The sequence below is a fragment of the Amblyomma americanum genome, chromosome 1, assembly GCF_052857255.1.
Source record: "Amblyomma americanum isolate KBUSLIRL-KWMA chromosome 1, ASM5285725v1, whole genome shotgun sequence".
Classification (NCBI taxonomy): domain Eukaryota; kingdom Metazoa; phylum Arthropoda; class Arachnida; order Ixodida; family Ixodidae; genus Amblyomma; species Amblyomma americanum.
Genome location: NC_135497.1, coordinates 70,847,935 through 70,872,512, shown reverse-complemented (window position 1 = coordinate 70,872,512; position 24,578 = coordinate 70,847,935). Strand labels below are relative to the sequence as shown.

Genomic DNA, 24,578 nt, shown 5'->3' with positions numbered 1-24,578 from the left:
GTGGGAAAAACCGCAGGCGCAAATTCTAAATGTGGGATGCTTACACGAAGCCGCTTTGCACAAAATACACCCCGTGCATTTATCACCTATAACGACATAATTCGGCCATCTTGTTACACATGCGTCAAGCGCACCACCAGCTCTTATGGGGTCAATGTCCTTGCAAGTTTACGGAGTCTGATCTGTCATTCCTATGTCGCGGACGTTGCGGCGGGACTTGTTCGTTGCCTAAGCGTGCTTTACTGGTGCAATCTTTAATGCAATAATATTAGAAGCCTAATCGGAAACAAAATTGCGCCGTCGGTCTTAAAATTCGCTGAATGTCTGGAGGAAAGTGATGTCACCGCGCCAGATATTGGCATTGGCTGGAGAGAAGTGACGTCACCACACTGGAAACTACGCCACTGCCGGTTAAGGCATCATTAGCCTCCTTTTAACGCTGTCGGAATAACAACACTATGTGATTAGAGGTCGCTGTGAATTATTTCTTTACATAATTCTGCAGACATCTTAACCGCATCCAGAAAAGCAGGGCACAGAACAGATGGAAATTGTTTACATCTACCTTGACAGCAAGCCTTTTATTAACGCTAAAAAGACCTGCTTACAAAACTTAAAAGAGAGTTGACGTTAAAACACGCACAAGAATTAAAACAAATATTTCCTTGATGATATTCTGATGGATCCTCTCATCACTCAACATTTAGAACGAAAATATTCCACTCCCTAAGCCTTCATGGAAAATAGCAAAAAGAATGATTTTATTGGGCAAAATATGTAGCTATGCTGTAATTGAGCTGATGGCGAGCGCTTGTGCTTAAGTAAAAACTGAATTAAGCGAGAGGGGCACCTTTGTAGCTCAGCATTATTACCTGATAGCAGGCCAGCTTTACGTAAATCACTAATAGGTTTGAGTTTTTGCCATTCATAAATTTGGGGAGCGAGTTAGTTTGTGACTATAAACCTTACAGCGCACCCCTGTACATTTTTTAGTTGAGCTGTTCCCACCTTCCGGGGAGATCCAAACCATGTAGCGCAAGAATTAGGCCAGTCGCTACTCTCGGAACTTTTTCTTAGAACGTCACGTGAGCCTTTTTGTTTGAAATAGACTGATTTTATCTGATACGATTCGGCTTAATAGCAGCGTATTCAATTTTTTGGCGTGTAAGAATGGCAAAGGACGTCCTTCTCCCACACCAGCTCCGATTTTTAGAATGGAGGTCTGCACGGAACTACGTCTCAGAGATAACCAAAACAGACCGCGATAACCCTTCACGTCTTTGTGCTTCAATGCACTGTCGTCTCGTAACTTTTGTCACGCGGTTGGCATGACGGCGAGCACGTAGAAGAGGATGTCATTACACAAAAGACTCTCGGTAAACTCTACATGTTTGTGGGGCGAACTCGCACTGGTAAATACAGCTCGGTGATGGTGGAGAGCAACAGTGTGCTCGGAGGTCGACGAAGGTGAGAGCCATCTCCACTCTAGGCTGCGTTGAAATTAAAGCTGTTACTACGAACCTTCATGATAAGGTCTCTGAAAAGTTTAGGACAATTTTCAACAAAATGAAAACACCGTCGTGCGACTACAGTTATTTCAGGCGAACCCGGTCAACTCTCGTGTAACAAAAAAAAAATGACAAGACCGCGTGCTCGGGGCTGTGAGCACGGACCATGAACAATCACCGGTTTTCTATCGTGCTCGCACTGCATTAACCTTCCAGTGCGCGTCCTATCGCAATGGAAAGAAATACAAACAACGTGGCGCCTACCCGCTGCACTGTTCGAATATCTTTTGATCGCGCTTTTACCTGGGTGGTAAAAAAGGCCGCCACCGTCTGGAAGACGTTGAAGTAACGAGCGTTAGCCGTTTGGTTTACTAAATGAACAAAGCAGAGAAGAACGCGCCATTCGTTTCGAGAAACGGAATGTAATACCCTTTGAAACTCGGTAGATTGCCACCATGATTGGCTACGCGTGTACGCACGGAGCCTAGCTGAACTATCGCCGCCTAGCGCCATCTATCAGAGAAATTACGGTGCACCTCTACCCATTGTCGAGTTGCACACACTCAGGATACTTTCATAACGGAGTTAGCATCGTTTGGGGGATCAAGGTAGGCCAAGAATTTGGGTTGCGGTGCGATATGGTAATGCTACAATTAGTAATTGCATGTATACAATGTTTACCTATTATTTAATTGCGGTTTTATTTCTATATCACAACCCATAGAGTTCTATTTGCCTACCAAATTCGGCATACAACTGTTCCCGGATGGGTGCCCGCTGTCGCTGTACATATAGGAGACCGAATACATGCATGTGAAGCTGTCCCGTAGCAAGAGTTTTCCTACCCGCTTTAGATATTTTTTGGGGGGAAGGGGAAAAGGGTTGAGAGGCCACAACAATATTTAATGGCTGCCATCTTAAAATCGAGAAACCGTAACTATGCCACCATCGAACGCTCCGCGAGTTCTACCTTGAACGATTAATAACTGGACGCCCCACTCCAGTTGTAACCAACACAGTGCTGTGCGCGTGTGTGATTTAATACTTTTTAAATGAACTAATCACGCGCATAACCTGGACACATTTCTTATTGTGTATATAATTTGTACATATTACTTCTCCCCCTATCCTCTCTTCCTGTCCCCTCACCTCTTTAATTTCATTTCTCCATTCTGCCTGCTGTCCTTTATTTCCGCTGCCCCAGCTCAGGTGCTTCAGTATCGATGGCAGATGCCGGGGCTAGCAAAAATCTTTTCCTTCCTTTTTACTATTATTATTATTATTATTATTTTTAATAAAACCACTACCACCACCACCACCATATCGTCCCCTGACGTCATTCTCACATAGTTACAACTCTATCCACCATTTGCAGCGTCACGACATCATTGGCGCGCGGCAGGTGGTTGTATCTATAGTGGTATTTTAGATGACGCTACAGGTCTCAATGTGAGACGCGCTGTTTTCTAGTTGCAGCCACAGATGGTGCTTTGATCTCAGGGTGGTAAGAGACCCCACGAAATCTCGAAACATGATGAGTAAAAGCTATCGCTCTTAAAAATATTGGCAACGGTTTAAATTGGCTAAGCCAGGAATTCAGCGAAAAGCAAGCAGGCTTGTTAAGCGTTCGAGGCTCGTCCATGGCAGCTTCGCTACACGCTCGTGACAGCCGTTCTATATATACCCACGCGACCACGTGGCTATGACGTTCACCACGTGGTCTTACGCCCCCCCCCCCCCCCCCCACCATCGGATGCCACCACGTGGCTCCACATCCCGCCATCGGATGTTCTTAAGGTCAAAGTTCAACCCAACGGTCGCCGAACAAGTTTCGATTATCTCAAACCTCCTATTTAACATCGCCATGGCAACGGTCGCCAAGGCATTACAGTTTATACAAAATATTGAATTCCCCCTGCATGCCGACGACATCAGTGTGTCGACAAGAACAATCCCTCCAACAAGGCGCCGCCTGCGTAGAGCATATAGCCAGGCAATGCGGCTCAGTGCTCTCCGCAGAAATTCGAAGGGAACCGCATGAAAGGATACAACTGCCGCACCCACCCAAGAACAAATAAAAATTCTACTTCAAGGGGCAGAAATCACAGGAATCCCAGTCATCAGAATCCTTAAAATCTGGCTTCAGTCCTATCGCAGAGCGTCACACGCCTTCAAACTTCTGAACACATCAACCGGCCACGTGTTGGAAATGATACGCCGCGTAGCAATAACACGAAAGGGACTGCGGAAAGAGGACACTATGCGACCCGCACAAGCGCTGATCATCAGCAGAGTTTCATACAACCTCCACAACTTTCCGCTCCTCAAAGGTGAACGGAACTGAATTGACGCCGTCATCCGTTCAGCAATCAGGAATGTGCTCAGCCTGCCTCCATACACCGCCAACGATAAGCTTGACGCGTTGGGCTTCCCCACCACCTTTGAAGAAATTCAAGAGGCCGTTCTCCTACCCTAAAGAGAATGTCTGGTCACAACAGAAACGGGAAGACAAATCATACAGAGTCGGATACAGTCCACTACAACCTTCATTCCCGTGACAAATAGAGCTCGCATACGCGCAGCTCCAATACCCAAAGACATGTCCGCCCACTCCCATGTAGGCCGAAGAACAACCATAGTACATTACATAAGACGAATGACAGGGAGGAGCGGTAGGGCAGTCAGCGTAGACGGAGCCCTATATTCCTCTCCACGTGGGAACGCAGCTGTAGCTACCGTAGAAATACCCAGCTACCAAGAACTCGTGAGCCTTTCCATACAGAACTGCACCATACTGGAGGCTGTAGTGGCTGCGATATCGCTGGCTTTGCAGAACTGGAATTCTACCAGCCGGTTCTACCACACCGTGAGGGACTCACAGGCGGCTTGTCGGCTGCTACTTGCAAGCAGAATAAAGAAAAGATTGCTCTTGCTAGTTACGGGCATCTCCGAATCAAATACATCCATCAAAGATGACTTGGACGTCCGCAGGGAATCAGCTGGCGGATGACCCATCTCTAGGTTACACAAACCGAGCGGGCCTTAAGCCGATCTTCCCAACCATTCGCTAATCCAACGCATGTTCACAATCTACAACACTACACTCCGCCACCAATGCCTCATGCGTCTATTCCTACCACCAACTCACATACAACTGACTGCGCAGAAACCCAGGGACTGGACGCAAGTCGGGACCAAAACCTTCCCCAGTCTACACAAATACATTATATTCCAGGAACGATACCAAATAAGTCGCTCCGCAAAGGTCTTGGTAAGAGATTAAACGTTGTCGCCTTTCAACAAGAAACATCGCAGACTTAGGCACCAGTTTTTTTATGTGGAGGAAAATAAAGACCCTTAACTCCTCCAATAATAATTGCACGCCCACTTTTTTGCCATTATCTCAAGCCAGGCCTTTTTCACAGGCTCCAATGAACAATCCACGCTTGCAGAATAATTGGGCGTTTAAACACTGTACATCAGCGCATGAAATAAGAGGAGGCCGAGAAGAGCTGTACTTTTACCCATGATCGCGGCATTATCGGCATCCTCCTGGATGCTCAAACACCGCGTCTTGGTTTCTTAAGAGAGCTCAGGCCACCCATCGTACGTGAAGAACGAAGGCTTACTATTGCGGTGTGCCTCGGCGATTGGGTCTTCACGAAAATAAAAACGAAAGGTTGGAAAAGGCAGGACACTGATGAAACTGCTTGACATCCCCGATGACCTGTTTGTGTCGGAAAATTCTGCAGAGATACTTAAGAATGCTTACGTGAGGGAATTCGAAAGCATTACCGTCCCTGGGTGCAATGTTCACTCGCAATATAAATGCATGTAATGAGGTTCCTTTCTACGTGTTTGTGTTTTCCCGCACACAGGAACAGCAGCGATGATGGTGCTAAAGCCCTTCTACTTGCTTACGCAGTTGCTCGTGATCGACTGCAACTTCCCTGCTTTTTGCCTGGATTTGCCTGGAGGAGAACCATCGCTGCCAAATGCTGCCCGTTTCTTCTCGGCCGGTCATTGTCCTGCCACTTTGAACTTCGCGCCGTTGGACCATGAAAGCGCGCTGCCACCGCGTTGCGACAAGCAAGACGCACCGCCATCGTCATCAACCAGCGTGCCGTGTATAAATAGTCAACCGATGCATCCGCTCGTCAGTGGGCGTGGGACAGCAGCGATGATGGTGCTAAAGCCCTTCTACTTGCTTACGCAGGTTAGTTGCCCCCTTTCACTATATTCTAAGCGTACCAGTAATCGCTGTTTACTGCTTGTCCCATGCCCACACACTTTGGGATGCTCCGTTGCCGATTGTATTCATGTTGTGAAGTTGCTTTTGTTGTCAGGTGATGTAGAATCGAACCCTGGTCCTAACAAGCAAGGCCTGGGTAATGAGGATATATTAGTCGCAATTAATGACCTCAAAAAATCTATGGAATCGCGCCTTGGGGAAGTAATGGCATCTTTGAGCGAGGTAAAGGCCAGTCAAAAACAGCTAGAGGCCGGTCAAAAACAGCTAGAGGCTAGTCAAAAGCAGCTTGAAGACACGGTGTCAGACGCATTACATCGACTGGCAGCTCTCGAAGCAAAGGCAAACGATTCTACAGCTCTTCTGGATGGGGCTGACGTGAAACACTTCGTAACTAAAGCTGTTCTTGATGAAAGCTATCTTCTGCGGACACGCCTTGATGAATTTGAAGATCAGTCTCGAAGAGATAATCTTATATTTTATGGTGTCGATGATGCAGCAGATGAAACATGGGCGGAATCTGAGCGGAAGATACGGAGACGCCTTCTGAGCTCATTTTCCCTGGAACTAACCGATGAAGGCATTGCAAGAGCACATCGCCTTGGAGCTTTCGTTCAAAAGAAATGCCGACCGAACGTCGTGAAGTTCGCGTCGTTCAAAGTTAAAGATAGCATTTGGGCTCAGAGAACAAAACTGAAGAATTCAGGCGTGTCTATGCAGGAGGACTTTTGCAGAGCAACTAGGCTTTCGCGGAAAAAGCTCATGGACTATGGTAAAGCAAGTGGCCATAAATACAACCTGCGTTACAACAGGCTGTACGTAAACAAAAAGTGCTACGTATATTTTTCTGGAAAAGCAGCGCTGAACAGACGAGGACAGAGACGAGGCGACAAGAACGGGCGCTGAACTGACAACAAATTTTATTGAAGGGATTCACATTTATAAACGTAGTGCAGCTACCGTTCGCGCATGCTCAGGAAAGTCAGCTCTTTTGGTGATCGTCAGCTCTTTTCGATCGTCAACTGCTCGCTTCTCCCATGGACAGCAATTTTATCAAGGTTTTTCGTTACGTGGGCGATTTTTTAGTTGTCTTAGACTGTGACGCGCAGGCGCTTCAACGTATCAGTAAGAATGTACTGGGTTCATTCGGTATTGTGATGAATCCTCTTGACCTCACCCACGAACTTCCAGTAAATGGCCAAATTAGATTTCTAGACATCCGGTTCCACTTTAAAGATGATGGTGTCTGCTGGTGCTATGAACCGCGCGCCAACAAACCACTTCTGGCGTTCAACTCCGCCCACTCCAAGCTCGTTAAACGAGCGATTGCCATGTCTTGCCTCAAGAACGCTCTCGGCAAATCCTGCCCGCATCTGATGTCGCAAGCATTCAATCGTCAAGCAGATAGACTGCTTAGCGCTGGGTACCCGCACCACCTCCTGGTTTCAGTCGCTGAAAGCTGCCTAAAACACATGCGCAGCAAGGTGCATACGTGCGATAGCCGCGCACAGCGCAGGCAGAAGGTAGCTGTTATGCCTTACATACACTCACTTTCGCACAATCTGAAAAAGGTAGCCCAGCGTTACGACGTGAAAGTGGTCTTCTCTGCCCCTCACAAGCTGTCCAAGCTTTGCAGGATCACTAATCCGGAGGCGACCCAGAAGCGTGGCTGTGGCAAAAAACATAGGCGGCCTTATGTTGATTGCACAGAAGGTGTAGTTTACAAAATTCCGTTAAGTTGTGGAAAGACGTATGTTGGCCAAACTGGGAGATGCGTGAACGAGAGGTTAAGAGAGCATGCCTTGAACGTGAAAAATGCACGCGAGGGAAAAGATTTTGAAGGCTTCCTCGCAAGTCACTGTATCACTTGCCTAGATTGTACTCCTGCACTCGGTGACACCTCCATAATCAGAAAGAGCAGTGTACGTATGACTAGAGAAATAGCTGAATCAAATCAGATATATAGCCTGGGAGAGGGCTGCGTCAGCACAGCCTCTATCGCCCTTTCACCAAAAGAGCTGACTTTCCTGAGCATGCGCGAACGGTAGCTGCACTACGTTTATAAATGTGAATCCCTTCAATAAAATTTGTTGTCAGTTCAGCGCCCGTTCTTGTCGCCTCGTCTCTGTCCTCGTCTGTTCAGCGCTGCTTTTCCAGAAAACTATGTACCAACACGCCCAACTCGCCGCATTAACCAAGTGCTACGTATATTCTGCCGACACGGATGCCGTATGCGAAGTTGAAGCGCCTAGCGGGAGTGCCTCTGAAAATGACGCAACAGCCCCGCCTGCATCTCCTCCGCTTGCATCAGGTACGCCTGCATCAACTTCTACCTCAGGTTCGCCATAGGAAAATGGAGCCGTTCAGGCAATGCCGAATCCAGATTACACGATTCTTGTCACTAACATTCGCAGCATTTTAAATAAACGAGACTCATTGTCAGCTCTAGCCGACACGTGTTTTGCCGATGTGATTGTCCTGACCGAAACGTGGCTGTCTGAAAAAGTTGATTCTCGGGAACTGTTCACTTGTGAAAAAAATTATAACATTTATAGATTTGATCGCTGCGAGCGTGTTTTTTTTTTTTGATTGCCGTATCAGATGAAATTGCTTCCTATAGCGTTCCCGTGAATTCTTCACTGGAATTTCTCTGCACTTGCTTACGTTTGAACCACAAAGACGTTTTATTCTGTGTATGCTATCGACCACCTAGCTCACAGCCTTGCTTCTGCGATTACCTACATGACGCCATTAACTCGGTCCTTTCTAAGTTTCCGAGGTCTCCTCTTTATATTTTTGGTGATTTCAACCTTCCCGCAATTTCATGGAAAATCCCCTCTTTTGATCTCTTACGTCCTTTCTGAGAATGTTCTGCAGTCATTGAATTGTGTGCCACGTTCAACCTTGATCAAATCGTTAAAGAACCAACCCGTGTTACTCAGACATCTGCCAACATACTTGATCTTGTGCTAACCACTTCTCCTGAAACTATATCTTCAATCAGCTTTCTTCCGGGCTTAAGTGACCATAGTGCAATCCACCTAACTATGCCTTCACGCTCGGCTCGTTCTGCAAAAAGATACAAGCTACTTAGGAACTACAACAAGGCGGACTTCCAAGCTATTAATGCAGAGCTCGAGCGCTTTTCCGACACCTTCTTCCCGCAGTTCTGGAGTCGTTCCACTCAAGAAAACTGGCACATATTTAAAACGAAGGTGAACGATCTCATAAATGAATATATTCCCATTCGTCGCGTTTCCTGCTCCAAACAAGCACCTTGGTTCAGCGTATCGCTAAAGCGCCTCCTAAATAAAAAAAGCGCATTTTCCGGCAGCTGAAAAAATCAATAACTACTTATAAGTGGCACCTATATCGTGCTGTCGCGTCACAGTACAAGCAGGCGCTGCAGAGCGCTAAGCATGTCTTTTATCATGACACACTGCCTCATTTGCTCGTTTCCAACACTCAAAAATTTTGGAACGTCGTTAATATGCGCAAAACAAAAGAGGTCCGACTTCGCTCCATAAATAATATCCCGGTTCCCCCTCACAAGTGCTGCATTGCTTTGAACAACACATTTTTTTTTCATCCTTTAGTAATTCCGTTGTGTCCACCTTACCCGATATTGCGGTTTCAGCATCTGTTCAGATGGAGCCTATAACTATCAATGATGAAGGTGTTGCCAGGCTTATTCAGAAAGGAAAGCTTGATTCAGCTGCAGGGGTCGACGGTATTAGTTATAAGTTCTTGAAAAGTACATGTTTATATTCATCCATGATGTTGTACGAAATTTTTACGCAGTCCATCCGCAGCGCATCACTGCCTGACGACTGGAGGATCGCCAAGGTGGTTCCAGTCCACAAGTCTGGTGACGTTCATAATCCTAATAACTAGAGGCCTATTTCCTTAACATCTATTCCATGCAAACTCCTTGAACATATTATCTATTCACACCTTGTTGACTATCTGGAAGCTAATTCGGTTTTTACAAATTCACAGCATGGTTTTCGTAAGCATCATTCATGTGAAACTCAATTAATTGCATTCACTAATGACTTGATTTTCGCTCTGGACCACTCTTTCCTCATTGATTGTATATATATCCACTTTGCAAACGCTTTTGACACCGTGTCACATCAACTGTTACTTTATAAGTTAAGTAAATTAAATATTGATAATGGTATTTTAAAGTGGATTGAGTGTTTTTTAAGTAATCGAAGTCAGTATGCAAATGCTAACGATCATGACTCCCTCATTTCCCCCGTAACCTCTGGCGTTCCGCAAGGATCAGTTCTAGGACCTCTTCTTTTCCTTATCTATATTAATGATCTTCCTTCCTCAGTTACTTCCAAAATAAGACTTTTCGCTGATGACTGTGTTTTATACAGAGAAGTTACTAACCAAGATGATGCATGTGCTCTTCAAAATGATCTGAATATAATTGGAACTTGGTGTAATACCTGGCTTATGAAACTAAACGTTAACAAATGTAAATTAATGAGAATTACACGCACGACTAATCATAACATTCCGTGCTCATACTCTCTCGACGACACCCCACTGACCCAAGTTACCAAGTATAAGTACCTTGGAGTTCAAATAACAGATGATCTGTCCTGGAAGGCTCACATTGAATATATTACTAACGAGGCCAACCGCATGCTTGTCTTCATCCGCCGTAACTTTTCCCTTGCCCCTATCCCTGTGAAACTACTGCTCTACAAAACACTCGTCCATTCAAAAATTGAATACGCTGCTCCAGTGTGGGACCCATACACTAACTCTCTCATTGGGCTGCTTGAATCCATCCAAAATCGCTCTGCAAGGTTCATAATGTCAAATTACTCCCTCCATGAAAGTGTTTCAGAAATGAAAAGAACGCTTAATCTTCCGGATCTTGCCATACGGCGCCGCATTTCGAGCCTCTGCACATTTCATAAAATATATTACGGCAACGAAACCTTAAAGCAGTCCTTGTTTAATCCTCCGGTGCACATATCGTCCCGCAGAGATTATCAACTAAAGGTGCACATTCCACAGTGCAGGACTGTCCAATATCTAAATTCCTTCGTCCCCAGAACAGCCTCGGACTGGAATCACCTGCCCTCCACCGTCGTCGTCATCAATGATTCTCAGAAATTCAAGGATACTCTTAATGCTTATGAATTGTAAACTGTTTATTTGTTTGTTTCTTTGTATTAATTTTTTTTGCCTACTCCTCTCTGTAACGCCTGACCGGCCTTGAGAGTAATAAAATGAAATGAAATGAAATAAGACAGCCCCAGGAAATTTGCACGGCGCGCGGTAGCACAATTGTGATACTAAAGTCTGGGAAGGCATACAATTGAAGGTTATTACGTCACCGGTTGAAATCACTGTCGCAGGCTAGCCTCCAAGTTGACTAGCACATGCAAGCTAAATGTAATGAGAAATAATATGACACCATCCGAAACCCTGTATGACGAATGGTTGCGTTACAATTTGGGCACGAATCGCAGCAAAACTAGAGGTGAGTATATAAAGGCCAGAGGTGAGTATATATACGCGAACGACATGTATAGAATTGTCTAAAGTGGCGGTGCTCGGCTGGCTGCATGCGTCATACGGCCGCTTGATGACATCACCCCAATATTCTTGCCATCGCTGGGATTTTTCACACACATATGTCACATGCCTTTATCCTAATGATACTAGTAACAATGTTTTCGCATTAAAATGGCGCACGCAGTATTTAGAAAAGGAACCCTTTTCAGTGCCGTTGTTCGCTGGCCGCCCAATGTCTGCCCATCGTAGCACGTGGTACAGATGAAGCTGCGCATCATCCACTTCGGATTACCACGAAAGGGCAGCTATACTCCATTTCACACATCCGATGCAACGCTGCCAAATGTAGCGCTCTTGATTGCACTTACCTCCTTCCTCTTTCAGTCCCACCTGAATGTCTTTCCTTTTGGTGAGGTTCAGGTGCCCACCGACAAGTTACAAAGTCACTGCGCCTTTGCTTTCACGAAAACTAATTTGTCATGAGCATTAATAAATTATACCTTATTGCCGACGACACCCTGTCGCTTTCTCGTCCCTTAGACCACTCGACCATAACACAAACGCGAACACGCCTCCCTCTATAATGTCATGGCGTCTTCTTCCGTACCTTTCACAGCGTTGCACCTTATGTATGAAACGAAGTGTAGACGAGAATTCGATACTCTCGCACCGTGACCGGTTCACGCGTACTCTCAGGCCTAGGCATCAGATGCCATCTTCTATCTCAGAACTATTGTATTAGAGTGCATGTTACGGGTGGTGAAGCAACCACTCCTCTCATACCGAGCTATTCTGGGCAAAAGCATTTTTGAGCAGGAAACTGTTCATGAACGCAGTTTTTTCGTATAATGTAAGATTTTACTATAACAATCAATATATCCGCACATTACCCGACGGCAGTCTTGTATTATTTTTAGTATTGACATTTTTTCTATTGTCAAAAGCGTTCCCCACTGGTTTTCTATGGCAGACGAATCGGTTCGATGCGATCACTGAGAAACACTTTGAAAGAAATGTTTTGCTACATACCGGAATAATGGACCATTACCTGCAATATTTCCATAACAATGTCTTATAACTTTCCAAGTTTCAAAACTTTTGCCCGAGAAAGCTGGACTTGTGTGCGGCTGGTTCATGAAATAGGAAGTTGGCTGCATTTTAGATTTTCTTGATTTTCAAGACAAATTAGCCCCTGGTGCTGGGATCCTCAATGCTTCTCAAATCATTGCGAGATTACCACTATTCTTGTCAAAACCCTACTGTCAAAAGAATTCTCGCTTTGGGAGACTGCCATCCAAGTCCAGGGGCGCAGTTTCTATATAGAGAAAACGTGTCCGTCTTTGCAGTGCATTGCTGATGCCGTACAGGGGGAGGAAGACCGTAACTCACGACACGTAGTGCGGCTCAATGTGATAGGCGCCGTGTCAATGTTAACCGCGCCTCTGCGGACGCAACTCACCAAGGAAAACTGTTGCCGCTCTTCGATATCTCCGCTCAGACAACAAGATCGTCATTCTTCCTGCAAACAAGGTTCACGCCACCGTTCTCCTTGACAGCGAGGTCTACTGCCACAAAGTTTCGGATCTTCGGTTCGAGAGGATCAAAAAAGATACGACGTCTGAGCGATTGAGGCAAAATAAAGTATCTGCCCTTAATGAACAATCTTCCCTCCCATAAACTCTGGAGTGCTCTACCTGAAGCTTGTATGCACGAATGGCTGGACGCCCAGGTCTCCTGCGCCCCCCCCCCCCCCCCCCCCCAAGGTGTACAAGACCGGAATGCCTATGCGACCGCGAACCTGTACCTGTGCTCGTTATCAACGACGTCCACACCCTAAGCATGAAAAACCCTATATGTGTGTAAAACAGTAGAAACAAGTCCGCTTGCCCATTTATAGAGGCACAGTATGCTGGCCGAGTTCTGGAGTAGATATCGATCTCTAAATATAGCGAACGACTGATTTTGAGAACGGAGCTATATTCGCGCTGCAAAGCATAGTAAATTAATGGAGTTCGCAATGGGAAGCTGCTTTTAAACGCAGCGCCGGAGGTTCTGAGGTTAGAGATTGGAATCCCAGTTAAACTTTTCGTAACTGCTAGAACTTTGCATCTGTAGAAGTGCGAATTTCTTGCCGTTGCACATAGTAAGTAGTCGATATATTCAGAAATGAATAATGTACTCTATGGGCCGGATTCAATGACCTGCTCATTCTAAATTGGCCATTTAGCGTCTGTCTGAACCTCTGTCATTGGTGACTCAGATATACCCGCGGTTTTCAAGCGTCTGTGGATGGCGACCCGGCCATTTAATAGTTGGAAACCGGACCTCACCACTGGCCAGCATTGAATGTGATGTGCAGCCTCTGGTGATGTTCATCTCAGCGCTCTGTACCGGGACTGCCCACTGGCTGCGATATGTACCCAATAGTAAGGTCCGGTCTCACACTACCCAATGGGCGGGTCGTTTTCTATCGGTGTTTTAAAGCCATGTGTATATCTGTGTGACCAACCACAGATGACTTTACGGACGCGAAATGGCTACATTAAATTGGACAGCTGATAGATACGGCCACAGGGCTTGGGTAGAATATTATGCTCCTTGAAGAGAGCGCACTTTAGTACGTTTCATGCTTAGAGTGCAGAGCTCTGTCGAGTTACCCACAGCATGTCTGGTCCCAACTCAGTGGAAGAACGCCTGCCTATATACGAATCAAACGACATTTGGCCATACGTCTCTTGCAAGAGACAGCTCCGATGAGGCATTGGTCTTGTTTGACGTTGTCGCCCTGCTTGGCACCGTTCCGGCACCTCCAGAAGTGAGCGCAGCAAGGATAGGGCTCGAAGCGGATGATCAACTCGCCGAAAGGAAGTGCCTCAGCGTATGCGACCAACTTCTTCGTTAAAGAAGAATTTTAAGGCAAGCCGGTGCAACCGTGATGGGAGCGGTAATATCGGGGACCGCTGCGAAGCAGACGATGGAGGTATGACTGGAAATTCAGTACACGTTCATAAGTTGGAGCGGCGCAAGCGAAAACTGGTTTCCTGATGCCGCAGAAAGACCCATAACTGTGGAGAAAAACTCATGGATGCCGGACTTAGCTCGTATTAAGTAATGACCTCTTCCTATCGCCCTGAAGCAGCAGCGTTGGGTCAGAAGAAGATTTACAGGTGCGGCGCACCCTGTAGTTGATGGAGGTCTATCGGCGGTGTCAAACCGATGGAGAAGTTCAACTCCAAAGCGCTCACGCACAACTTCCAGGTAAACGACACTGAAGCCCAGCTACGAACTGGCGAGGTAGCACGCGGCAGTTTTCAGGACGGCCGCATCGTGATCCTCTGGTCGACAGACTGATACAGTACCCGCTGAACAAATTTTTTTTTGCTATCCTCTCGAGTGCATTAGATCACTGTCCATGCAACATCTCTCTTTGTACTGTAGCATCTGTTTAGTCCTTTGTATGCGTTGCATTCATTTTTCTATGAGCACTAAGTAATTCGCGTGTATCATCCCTTGGCTGAACACAGCTTTGATTTGTTTGTGAACATTTGATTCCGACCAGTTCTCCTGGTTCCGACAGCCGAAAGGTGGACACCAAAGGTGCACCCCTTTGCCATTTGGTGGCTAGATTCCGCTGAGCTTCTCACGTTGAGTTGAGGGCATCTCCTGAGCGGCCGCGACAGCTACTATTTCACTGTCTAAGTGTGACTGGGGACGCAAACAACCACTGCCTATGTGACAAGGTGATCTACTAACAAGCCTCAAGGTTTTCACGAATCGACCCACGTTATACGGTGTATGACTCTCTTGCCATCCTAAAGAAGTCCGCAGGAGAAGACATTCTTGTATACATATACAAACCGGACAGGAAGTTCACCCTGCGATATGAGGCAAGGAACAGATTGTTTTATTGACAGTCCATTGCAGTGAACAGGACCATAATTGGCATTCTCTGTTTAAAGCAAACCGACTTATTCTGGGTGCTTTCTAAAATTGCGATCAAAACATTCGACAACACGCAAAGCAACCACGGCCTCATTCCGCTGACGAAAGCAAAGAAAAATTGCTGTTCCGACTTGGAACCATAGGCTAGAGAAAGACAGAATCTTGGGTGAACTCTGTCGCAACGACAACATGATCTTATGACTACGGGTGTCTGGCGCCTTAACTGCAAGCTGAAAAGAAAGCAAACTACCCAGGCCTCCAAACCAAGCAATATCACTGTTCCTTACGTCCAAAGCTGCAGTCAAATGGCGGGGCGCCTGTTTCAAGAGCAGGAAATGCAGGATTGTCACGCGTCATTTGAAAAGCTCGGGAGCTTCAAGCATCGTATGCTGGCACTAATGCCAGATTACTTTCTCTGTGCTCTCGTGGGGCATTCCGACAACTTGGATCACCCAGCCGATTTTGAGAATTAGAGGATTGCTAACTCAAAGGCCAACCCCGCTGGTGCGATAGATTTAGGAGCCTTGGAATATGCAAACACGCCAGGCAATGTAAACAATTTTGCAGGCTGCCTTCCATCACCGTACTCCACGAAACTGCGAATAGCGCCTCTCGCACCGTATCCCGAAAAACCTGAAGATGCTAAGTCAGCCCCGAAAAGTGAGCTCTCTTCAAGTGACTTTTTCACGCTCCTTTCTTTCTAAACTGAATATGAACGCATTTCTGTATTTAAGGCGGAGAGACTACCTTTGTTAGCTCTCCATCATAACTTTCTCGTCATAACCACATCATTTTATAATACTTGCCAAAGGGCTCGTTGTTTGTACACCATGAAGTTACTTTGAATGGCACTGAGACAAGAGCAGAAAGAAAGGAAATCAGGGCTAACGTGGCACTCAAGAGCAGACGTTCAGAAGAAAATCCGTGCGCGTTGTCCCATTAATTAAGGTTTGGTCGACAGCGCTCTGAACGTAACACGTTCACCTCTGAAACGGAAACGACCAAAAACCCTATTTTTTTACTATGAGGTCTTAAAATGCCTGAAATGTCGTCATAACACGTATGAATGTAAATTAATTATGCTTTAATTAAACTGCTGCAATATACTGGAAAGCGAACCCAAGACTCATGGGTTGCAAGTCAGATACGCTATCCCTAGGCCAAAGAGGTCCTTTTGACCTACTTGGTTAAGGAAAGACTTAGAGTGTCTTGTATTTCACGTGTTCTAGTGTGCCTGCCGAAGTATGCTAATGACTAGGTGTAATTATAAAGGGGTGTTAAGAAGGAATGAAGCTAATAGCGATTAACGCTTTGGTGTCATACCGTTAAGGCATAGCTTAAGTGCCTCCCTAATTTTTTAGCACGTTGCCTACAAGGCTAATTCGGCAGTGCCAGTTTCCTAATTACTAATTATTCTGCGACGACTGAGTGTTACTGGGTCGGACGCGCCAAGGCAGCATGATAGCTTCGCCGTACGGTACTTGGATACGAAATGTCGCAGTCGCGGAAATACTGATGTCCCAAAACACAAAATCCGCACCAGTGCTAGAGGCGCCACATTTAGATGTGTTCGCTATGTATGCTTCCGATTGGAAACTTCCAGCATAGAGTTCGATTAATAACGTGCACATATACCCTCTCAGATGTTTAGGGGAATCAACCAAGGTGGAGTAAATTTGTAGTAAGGGTACATTACTCACTGGCATCTACCTATGCGCAGCCATAAGAGTGCAAAGAAAGCTATACAGCTTTCTCAGAAACTTCGCGGTTAAACAAAAATTCATCCTGGTGCGGGGTACGAACCCGTGACCACAGATTAAGCGCAGAAGTCACTCTATTACTCCCGTTTTGAGCATGTCGAGTCCCCCAGTCCACCTCTTTCGCCACATCTTGCTGCCACCTCCGATTCGGGCCTTCCCCAGTGATTTCCACTGCACCGCTACTCCTGGGTGGCAGAAGTGACGACGGAGAAAGGTTTCCTCATGCTTCCAACCTTAGCAGACTAGATGCGGAGCCACCGAGCTACAGCCAGCGTCTGCAACTCAAGTCGCCGTTTCTCATCGCACTTTTGTGGCATAAGAAGTTTTCCAAGCTTACAATGCCTGGTCACATAGCATCTCCAAGCCGAGTGCCACAACTAGGCTTCCTGTCGGCAAAAGCATACAAAACCAAAAAGCGCGCGTTTCAACAAGTACAAACGCAGCCATCTGTTCTCCAGTTTCTGTTTTGGCATGCTAAAAATTCGATGCTATTCATCTACCCCACAATAAAAATGATGCTTGCACTGCACGCCTGATTTTACAAATCTTACAATTTCGATACAGCTCTCGACAAATCAGTCGTACGCTAACGGAACTAAGGTTCTGGCAGCGATGAGAGATTATAATTTAGATGTTTTAACTTTTAAAACGAGTACAAACTTACCTTTCCTTTCCTTCATTGACCCATCTTTGTTGACGTTCCCGTAGCGCTTCTTGAGGTCATCTGGGAGTTTACGCCATGTCTCGTTGGAGAAGTAAGCAGGCTTCCACCGATGGTATTTTTCGGTGGCCATTCCTGTTAACAAAATGAATAGAAAAAGAACAGCATTGATAAATGTCGCACACGAGATTACGTATTTCCTTACATCACAAAAAATACGCGCAATGCGGCCCTCATGATAAATCGTGCAACTGCTTCCTGGCAGGTACAGCTTCTTAGTCAACAGTGAAGCGATTCTGCTGTAGTTAAGCAGGGTAGAGTTCGAGCGGGAGTCTCTATTGAATATTCAAGCAAATGCAGCATTGCTCGCATGGAACACGCATGTGCACATATGTCGCCATGCAACGACCCAATGCTTTAAAGGACATGAGCTCAATGACAGTTCCCGCAATGAAGCCGACAGCATCAGGGTTTAAGGGGTTCCCTGAGGAGAGGACGTTACGAACGGAGGCAAGCCGTTTTAATCGCGCGCAGCTGCGTCTACCCGGCCAATGTTTTACCTGAAAAAAGTGTTGAACATTGGAGTGCCAGAGTACCTGGAAAACTCAAAAATCATGCACACCTTAGGACGTAGGTCCAGTTAGCGCTCGAACCAGCCATCTTTCAAGTGGCTCCTGTCTACACACAAAAGTGTGGAGCGTAAATGACGTCAATTGGATCTAGCAGCAATGATCTAAATTACTGAGATAAAGTATACTCTCTGTGCACTGTTGACAGCTAAGAAAGCTCTCTTTTGATGCATGAAGTGTGGATTGTTATAAGTCAACAGGCCTCGTGGAGAGAATAGTAATTCTAGACCTCAGTCTTCAGAAAAGTCTGAAATTACACGGACGCTACAAAAGCCCCTGTACAGAGATTAAAAGCAGACCCCATGTGCTCTAACCTTTTGACAAAGGCTGTACCGGTATCGGCGCCACATCGCCACCATTACCTCTCTGCCGCTTGCTCGTGCCCGCGCCGGATTCTAATGCAATTCGCAGTTTAGATTAACTACAGTTAAAACCTGGCGTTCGTCTTATTCGGCTCGAGCGCCGATGCCCTAGCCCCGCATATTGGAACCAAGTGTAGTCTCCTATATACCTAATGCGTGGTGCATGAGCGTAACATTCCTTATAAGCTCGTGCAGAACACAACCAAGGGAGGAGACACGAAGACGACAAGAGAAACAAGTGTCCCGCCTTTGCCACACGCCATTAACTACCGAGAGCAGCTTTTCTGGGAAAAGACAAAGTGATGATGTCGATGATTACAATCATTATTGTTGTCAATAAATATCAAGAAGATAAAAGTACTGGTGGATCATGATGGCGTGTATTGATAGATGAGTACTTGTGCAAAGAGGCTCAGAATGCGATTTCGCAGCGATAGCTTTTACTGCCAATTCTCTCGTTTTGTGGCATGTAGAAGGGTCCTCATATCAAGAGATATGAAATCATTTAAAAAGCAGCAATGCTCTTAGAGGCACGACAGACGACTTCATCTTCGTTATAAAGGCAAGCTTTAACTGCGCATCGTCTAATGTTATCGGCATGCTTCGATGCTCCTCTTGTCGGAAACAATATATCAGGTAAACAGGGCAATAAATGAGCGCCAGACTAAATGGTCATCGAGCTGACAGCAAGGAGCCTACAGACGGCAAAGGCGGAACAATATTCATCATCATCATCATCAGCCTGACTACACCCAGTGCAGGGCAAATACATCTCCCATGTCTGTCCAATTAACCCTGCCCTTTGCCAGCTGCATCCACACTTTGCCTGCAAAATTCTTAAACCTGTCCGCCCACCTAACCTTCTGCCGCCCCCTGATACGCTTACTTACCGGCGGTTATCTTGCGTTCGCATTACATGGTCTGCCGAAGCCCATTTATACTTCTTGATTTTGACTAGGATGTCATTACCCCCCGCGTTTGTTCCCTCACCCACTCTGCCAGCTTCCGGTCTCTTACCGTTACAACTATCAGTTTTCTTCCCATGGCTCGCCGCGTTGTCCTTAACTTAAGCGGAATACTTTTCGTCAGCCTCCATGTTTCTGCCCTGTAGGTGAGTACCGGTACGATACAGCTCTTGTAAACTTTACTCTTGAGGGATATTGGTAAATTATAATTCATGATCTGGGAGAACCTGTCATATATATGCGCTCCAGCCCATTCTTATCCTTCTAGTTATTTCCCTCTCATTATCCGGATCAGCTGTCACCACCTGTTCTATGTGGACGTATTCTTTTACCAATTCCAGCATCTTGCTGCCAATTGTGAACTCCTGTTTTCTTGCCAGGCTGTTAGGCTGTTGAACAGTACTTTGGTTTCCTGCATGTTAATTTTTAGACCTACCGTTCCGCTCTGCCTGCCTAACTCATTGATCATGATTTGCAGTTCACCTCCGTAGTGACTCAGCAAGGCAGTGTCATCAGCGAATCGCCGATTATTTAGATATTCTCCATTAACTCTTATTCCCAACTGTTCCCTATTCAGGCCTTGGAATACCTCCTGTAAACATGCGGCGAATAGCAATGGCGAGATGTGTGTCCTTGCCTGGTGCCTTTCTTTATTGGAATATTATTTCTCCCTTTATGCAGGACTATGGTATAGCTGTTCAGTTGCTATATATATCTTCCAGTATTTTGACATGAAGCTCTTCTACACACTGATTACGCAATGCCTGCATGACTGCTGAGGTTTCCACTGAGTCGAATGCTTTCTCGTAATCAATGAAGGCTATATATAGAGGCTGGCTATATTGTGCTCATTTCTCTATCAGTTGATTGATAGCGTGAATATGAACTATTGTTGAATGTCCATATCATTCACGAAAGCCTGCCTGACAATTTGGTTGATTAAAGTCTAAGGTTGCCCTGACTCTATTAGCGATTACCTTAGTAAATACCTTGTAGGCAACCGATAGTAAGCGGATCGGTTCTTGGCGTCTCTTTTCTTGTGAATTAAGATAATGTTTGCATTCTTCCAAGCTTCTTGATACCATTGGCAGCATAAGAGGGCTCTCGCACAGTTTCCGCCCTTGCCGTTAGATGACGTCCCACGTCCCACTCGCGGTATCAGAGGACGTGCTACATCTGGCGCTATGGACGAGGGTGGCGCTGGTGAACACTCTCATGGTTCGCTTATACCCAATAAGACATAAATACCCACGAGAGGAGGAGATTGGACAGCCATCGCCGTAGCTTAGTTGGTAGAGCACCGGAAGTGGTATTCGGAGGTCGTGGGTTCGGATCCCAACGGCGGCATGGTTGTTTTTTCTGCACCTTTCTAAGTAATTTTCTTTAAGAAATAGATTTATCTAAGTATTATTATACCACTGATAAGCACAACACATAAACATAAAATATAAATATTGCCCTATGGACCTTGGTTTCGGTGACTGTTGGCTCCCTTCATAAGTTTGTCCCGATCCCCTCATTTCCTTTACCTTGTCTGCTAATATATATATATATATATATATATATATATATATATATATATATATATATATATATATATATATATATATATATATATATATATTCAAAGTTGAAAACGCTTCATTTAGCCATAGATTTATTTTGAGTCGACGTTTCGGACAGAGCCTGTCCTTTCTCAAGACTGAAGTTACAGGGGTCTTCTTCCTCTTCTTAAGGAGTTGGCACTGGCACACATGTACGACACATGAACAAAAGAAACAAACGGTGGCAAAGAATACTAGAAAAGATACAGATAGAAAGGGAAAAAAAGGGGAACCAATAAAAAAGAAAGAAGAAATAAAAAAGAAAAAAGAAAAACGTGTTGTACCCCGCCGCCCACCCCGAAGCCGCGGGGAGCCGACCCCGGACGAGGGAAACAAAAAAAAGGAAGACACGGAGCGGGGGAGGATAATGGCTACCCATCAAGGCAACGGAGCGGCGGCGTGTAAGGTGGACAGGAGCAGACGGTGGCGGGATCGCCCTACACACAAAAGTTAAAGACGCGTGCACTCGCGTGCCCCGTACACAAAGAGTAAACAAATAAACAGAATAAAATGCAGACAGGGTCGGAGCTTCCGTCATCTTGAACCACTTCGGCAGCCAGAGCCAAGGCCGAATCAGCGGCGCCGTGAGCTTAACTAAACACACGTGCACTGTGCATGAAAACACCCAGACACACAGCAGTAAAACATCCGAGCTCATGCCAGTGTCGCGTGGCGGCTAAATGACAATGGCGGGAGCATTTAAGCGAGTAAGGTGTACAGAAACAGACGGTGGCGGAATTGTCCAACATATATAAATTGGAGATGCTTGCACTCGCGTGACCTGGCCAGAAAAAGTAAACAAATAAACAAAATAAAATGCAGACAGGACAGGAGACTTCCGTCATCTGGAACCATTTCCGCAGCCCGAGTCAAGGTAGAATCAGGGCGCCGTGAGCTTAACTACCCTCACGTGCACTGTGCCTGAAAACACCCACAAAAGAAAAAAAGTGGAAAAACATCCGAGTTCGGCCAAGTGTGGTGTGGGAGGTAAATGTGAATGGCGTGAGCAATTAGGCAAGGGTTCTTCAATTGCACCCCGTCGTCAGGGTAATCGAACTGGGAAGATAGGGGCAGGATGGGGTAGGGAATGAAGAAATTTGTGTGAGCTTGAAAAAGACGTCGCTGGCAAGAAACGACCGAGGTATGTCAAGCTGGCTCTCGTAATGTCAGCAACGGCCCTGCAAGGGGCGGATGGAGGACAATACACCTGGACTTTCATTAATGCCGTGAGGAATTGTTTCAAATTTGTAAATGAAGTACGACTCGCGTTGTTCTCTTTCCCGGGTGTTGTTGAACCCACCCTGTAGGACTGTTAACTTAATTGCATCAAATGGGTGGTTTCGCTCATTAATGTGTTTTGACAAGGGAAGGTTGGGTAGGGATAAGATATGCGCGCGGTGGTTATTAAAGCGAATTCGTAGAGGGTTGACGGTCTGTCCAATGTACTGCATACTGCACACACTGCATTCTAGGAGGTATATTACGTTGCAGGAATCACAGTCAAAGTTGCCATTAATTTCCCATTTGAAGCCTGAAGCTGTGCTTACTGCACAGCTTGATGTTTGTATATGTTTGCAGACCTGGCATCTACTTTTTCCACAGGGCCGGCACCCCAAAACCGGCTGGTTATTTGTTTTTGAGTGTACAAGAATATTTTTAATGTTTTTTGGTCGTCTGTAGATCACGTGAGGGGGAGCAGTGAAAATTTTGGTGAGGCGCTCGCTTTGTTCGAGGATGTTGAAATGTTTTCTGAGGATTTTGTTTACGTTAGGCGGGTTACTGGTGAAGGTAAGTACGAGATTGGCCCGGTGGTCTGTTTCGTCGTTGTAGCGACATCCCTCCAGTATTTGCTCTCGGTTGAGTTTAGATGCCTTTTCAATGGCATCGTCGACAATGGCGGGGGGGTATCGTTGCTTAATGAGGACTTCTCGCATGCGTTTGGAATTTTTTACGAAGTCCTCGTCTTGGGAACATATTCTTTTAAATCGATGTGCCTGAGAGTATGGGATGCTTGTTTTAGAGTGACGAGGATGGCAGCTTTGGAAGTGTAGGTATTGTTGGCGGTCCGTCGGTTTTCTATATACACCGGTGGTAAGTGAGCCTTTGTTTACCGAAATCTCAACATCTAGAAAGTTAATTTTGGTGTTGGAGTACGTGTAAGTGAAAGATATGTTGGGGTGGACGAGGTTGAAGTTTTCAATAAAACGTACGAGTTCTTGCTCTGTGTCAGTCCATATTAAAAAGATGTCATCCAAGTAGCGTTTGTATAGGGTGGGCTTAATGGGGCAATCTTTCAGAAATTTGGATTCAATACTATGCATGAAGATATTGGCGTAGGTTGGTGCCATCCTTGTACCCATGGCTGTGCCATTAATTTGCAAATAGTGTTCATTGTTAAATTCGAAGTTGTTATATTCGAGTACGATTTTTGCCAGTATTTCTAAAACACGTGGGGTAGGGGTTTCCTCCTTTCTGTTTTGTTCATACGCTTCGATCAGAGATTTAATGCCATCGGAATGAGGAATGTTTGTGTAGAGAGAGACTACATCTAGTGTTGCCAGGAAGGCTCCTTCCGGGAGTTTGAGACCTGCTATTGCGCGAAGGAAATGGTTTGTGTCGCGTATGTATGATGCGTGTGTTGTTGGAATATGTCTAATTAGTGTGTCAATGTAACTGGAAATCGGTTCTGTAATCGTGCCAATGCCAGATACTATAGGGCGGCCAGGATTATTCTTTTTGTGGATTTTCGGTAACATGTAGAATCGGCCCGGCGACGGGTGTGGTGCGGTGAGGGCTTTAGATAACCGTAGGGATATGTCCCCATTCTTCGCAAGTTGACCCAGGGTCTCCGCTACAAAATGTTGGTATTGCGCAGTTGGGTCTGCTTCAAGACGTTGATAGAAACTAATGTTAGAGAGTTGTCTCAAGCCTTCTTCAATGTATTTTTCGCTGTCCATGACAACTATACCACCTCCCTTATCCGCTGGTTTTATGATTATATCTGTCCTTCTGCTCAGAGCCTTCAATGCATCCCGTTCGTTTTTAGACAAGTTCTGCCTCCCTGGAGTTTGGTTCTTGTAGGCGTAAATAATGTCTTTCTGGACGGCGTTAATGTACATGTCCAAGTGTTTGTCCCTTCCTATACTAGGAGTCCAGTGGTGGTTAGTAACGACGAGTTCTCTGCTATCCGCGGTAACCCGCGCCCGATCGAAGAAGTATTCCCGGAGTCGCAACATTCGTGCAAAGTTGTCCAAATCTTTTAACACCGAGAATTCGCTGTATTTACCGGTGATAGGGCAGAATGTAAGGCCTCGAGAAAGAACGGATATTTCCTCTCTCGTTAAGGCCCTGGTT

The 24,578-nt window shown here is 45.8% G+C and overlaps 1 protein-coding gene across 1 annotated transcript in view; it reads right to left on the bottom strand.

Annotated features, from left to right (window-relative positions):
* The window catches only part of LOC144104207 (uncharacterized), a 37,709-nt gene that overhangs the window by 155 nt on the left and 12,976 nt on the right, over nucleotides 1-24,578 (bottom strand). The window contains exon 5 of the mRNA XM_077637111.1: nucleotides 17,668-17,799. Within this exon, the coding sequence (XP_077493237.1) occupies nucleotides 17,668-17,799 (132 nt within the window). The remainder of the gene's footprint in view (nucleotides 1-17,667; nucleotides 17,800-24,578) is intronic.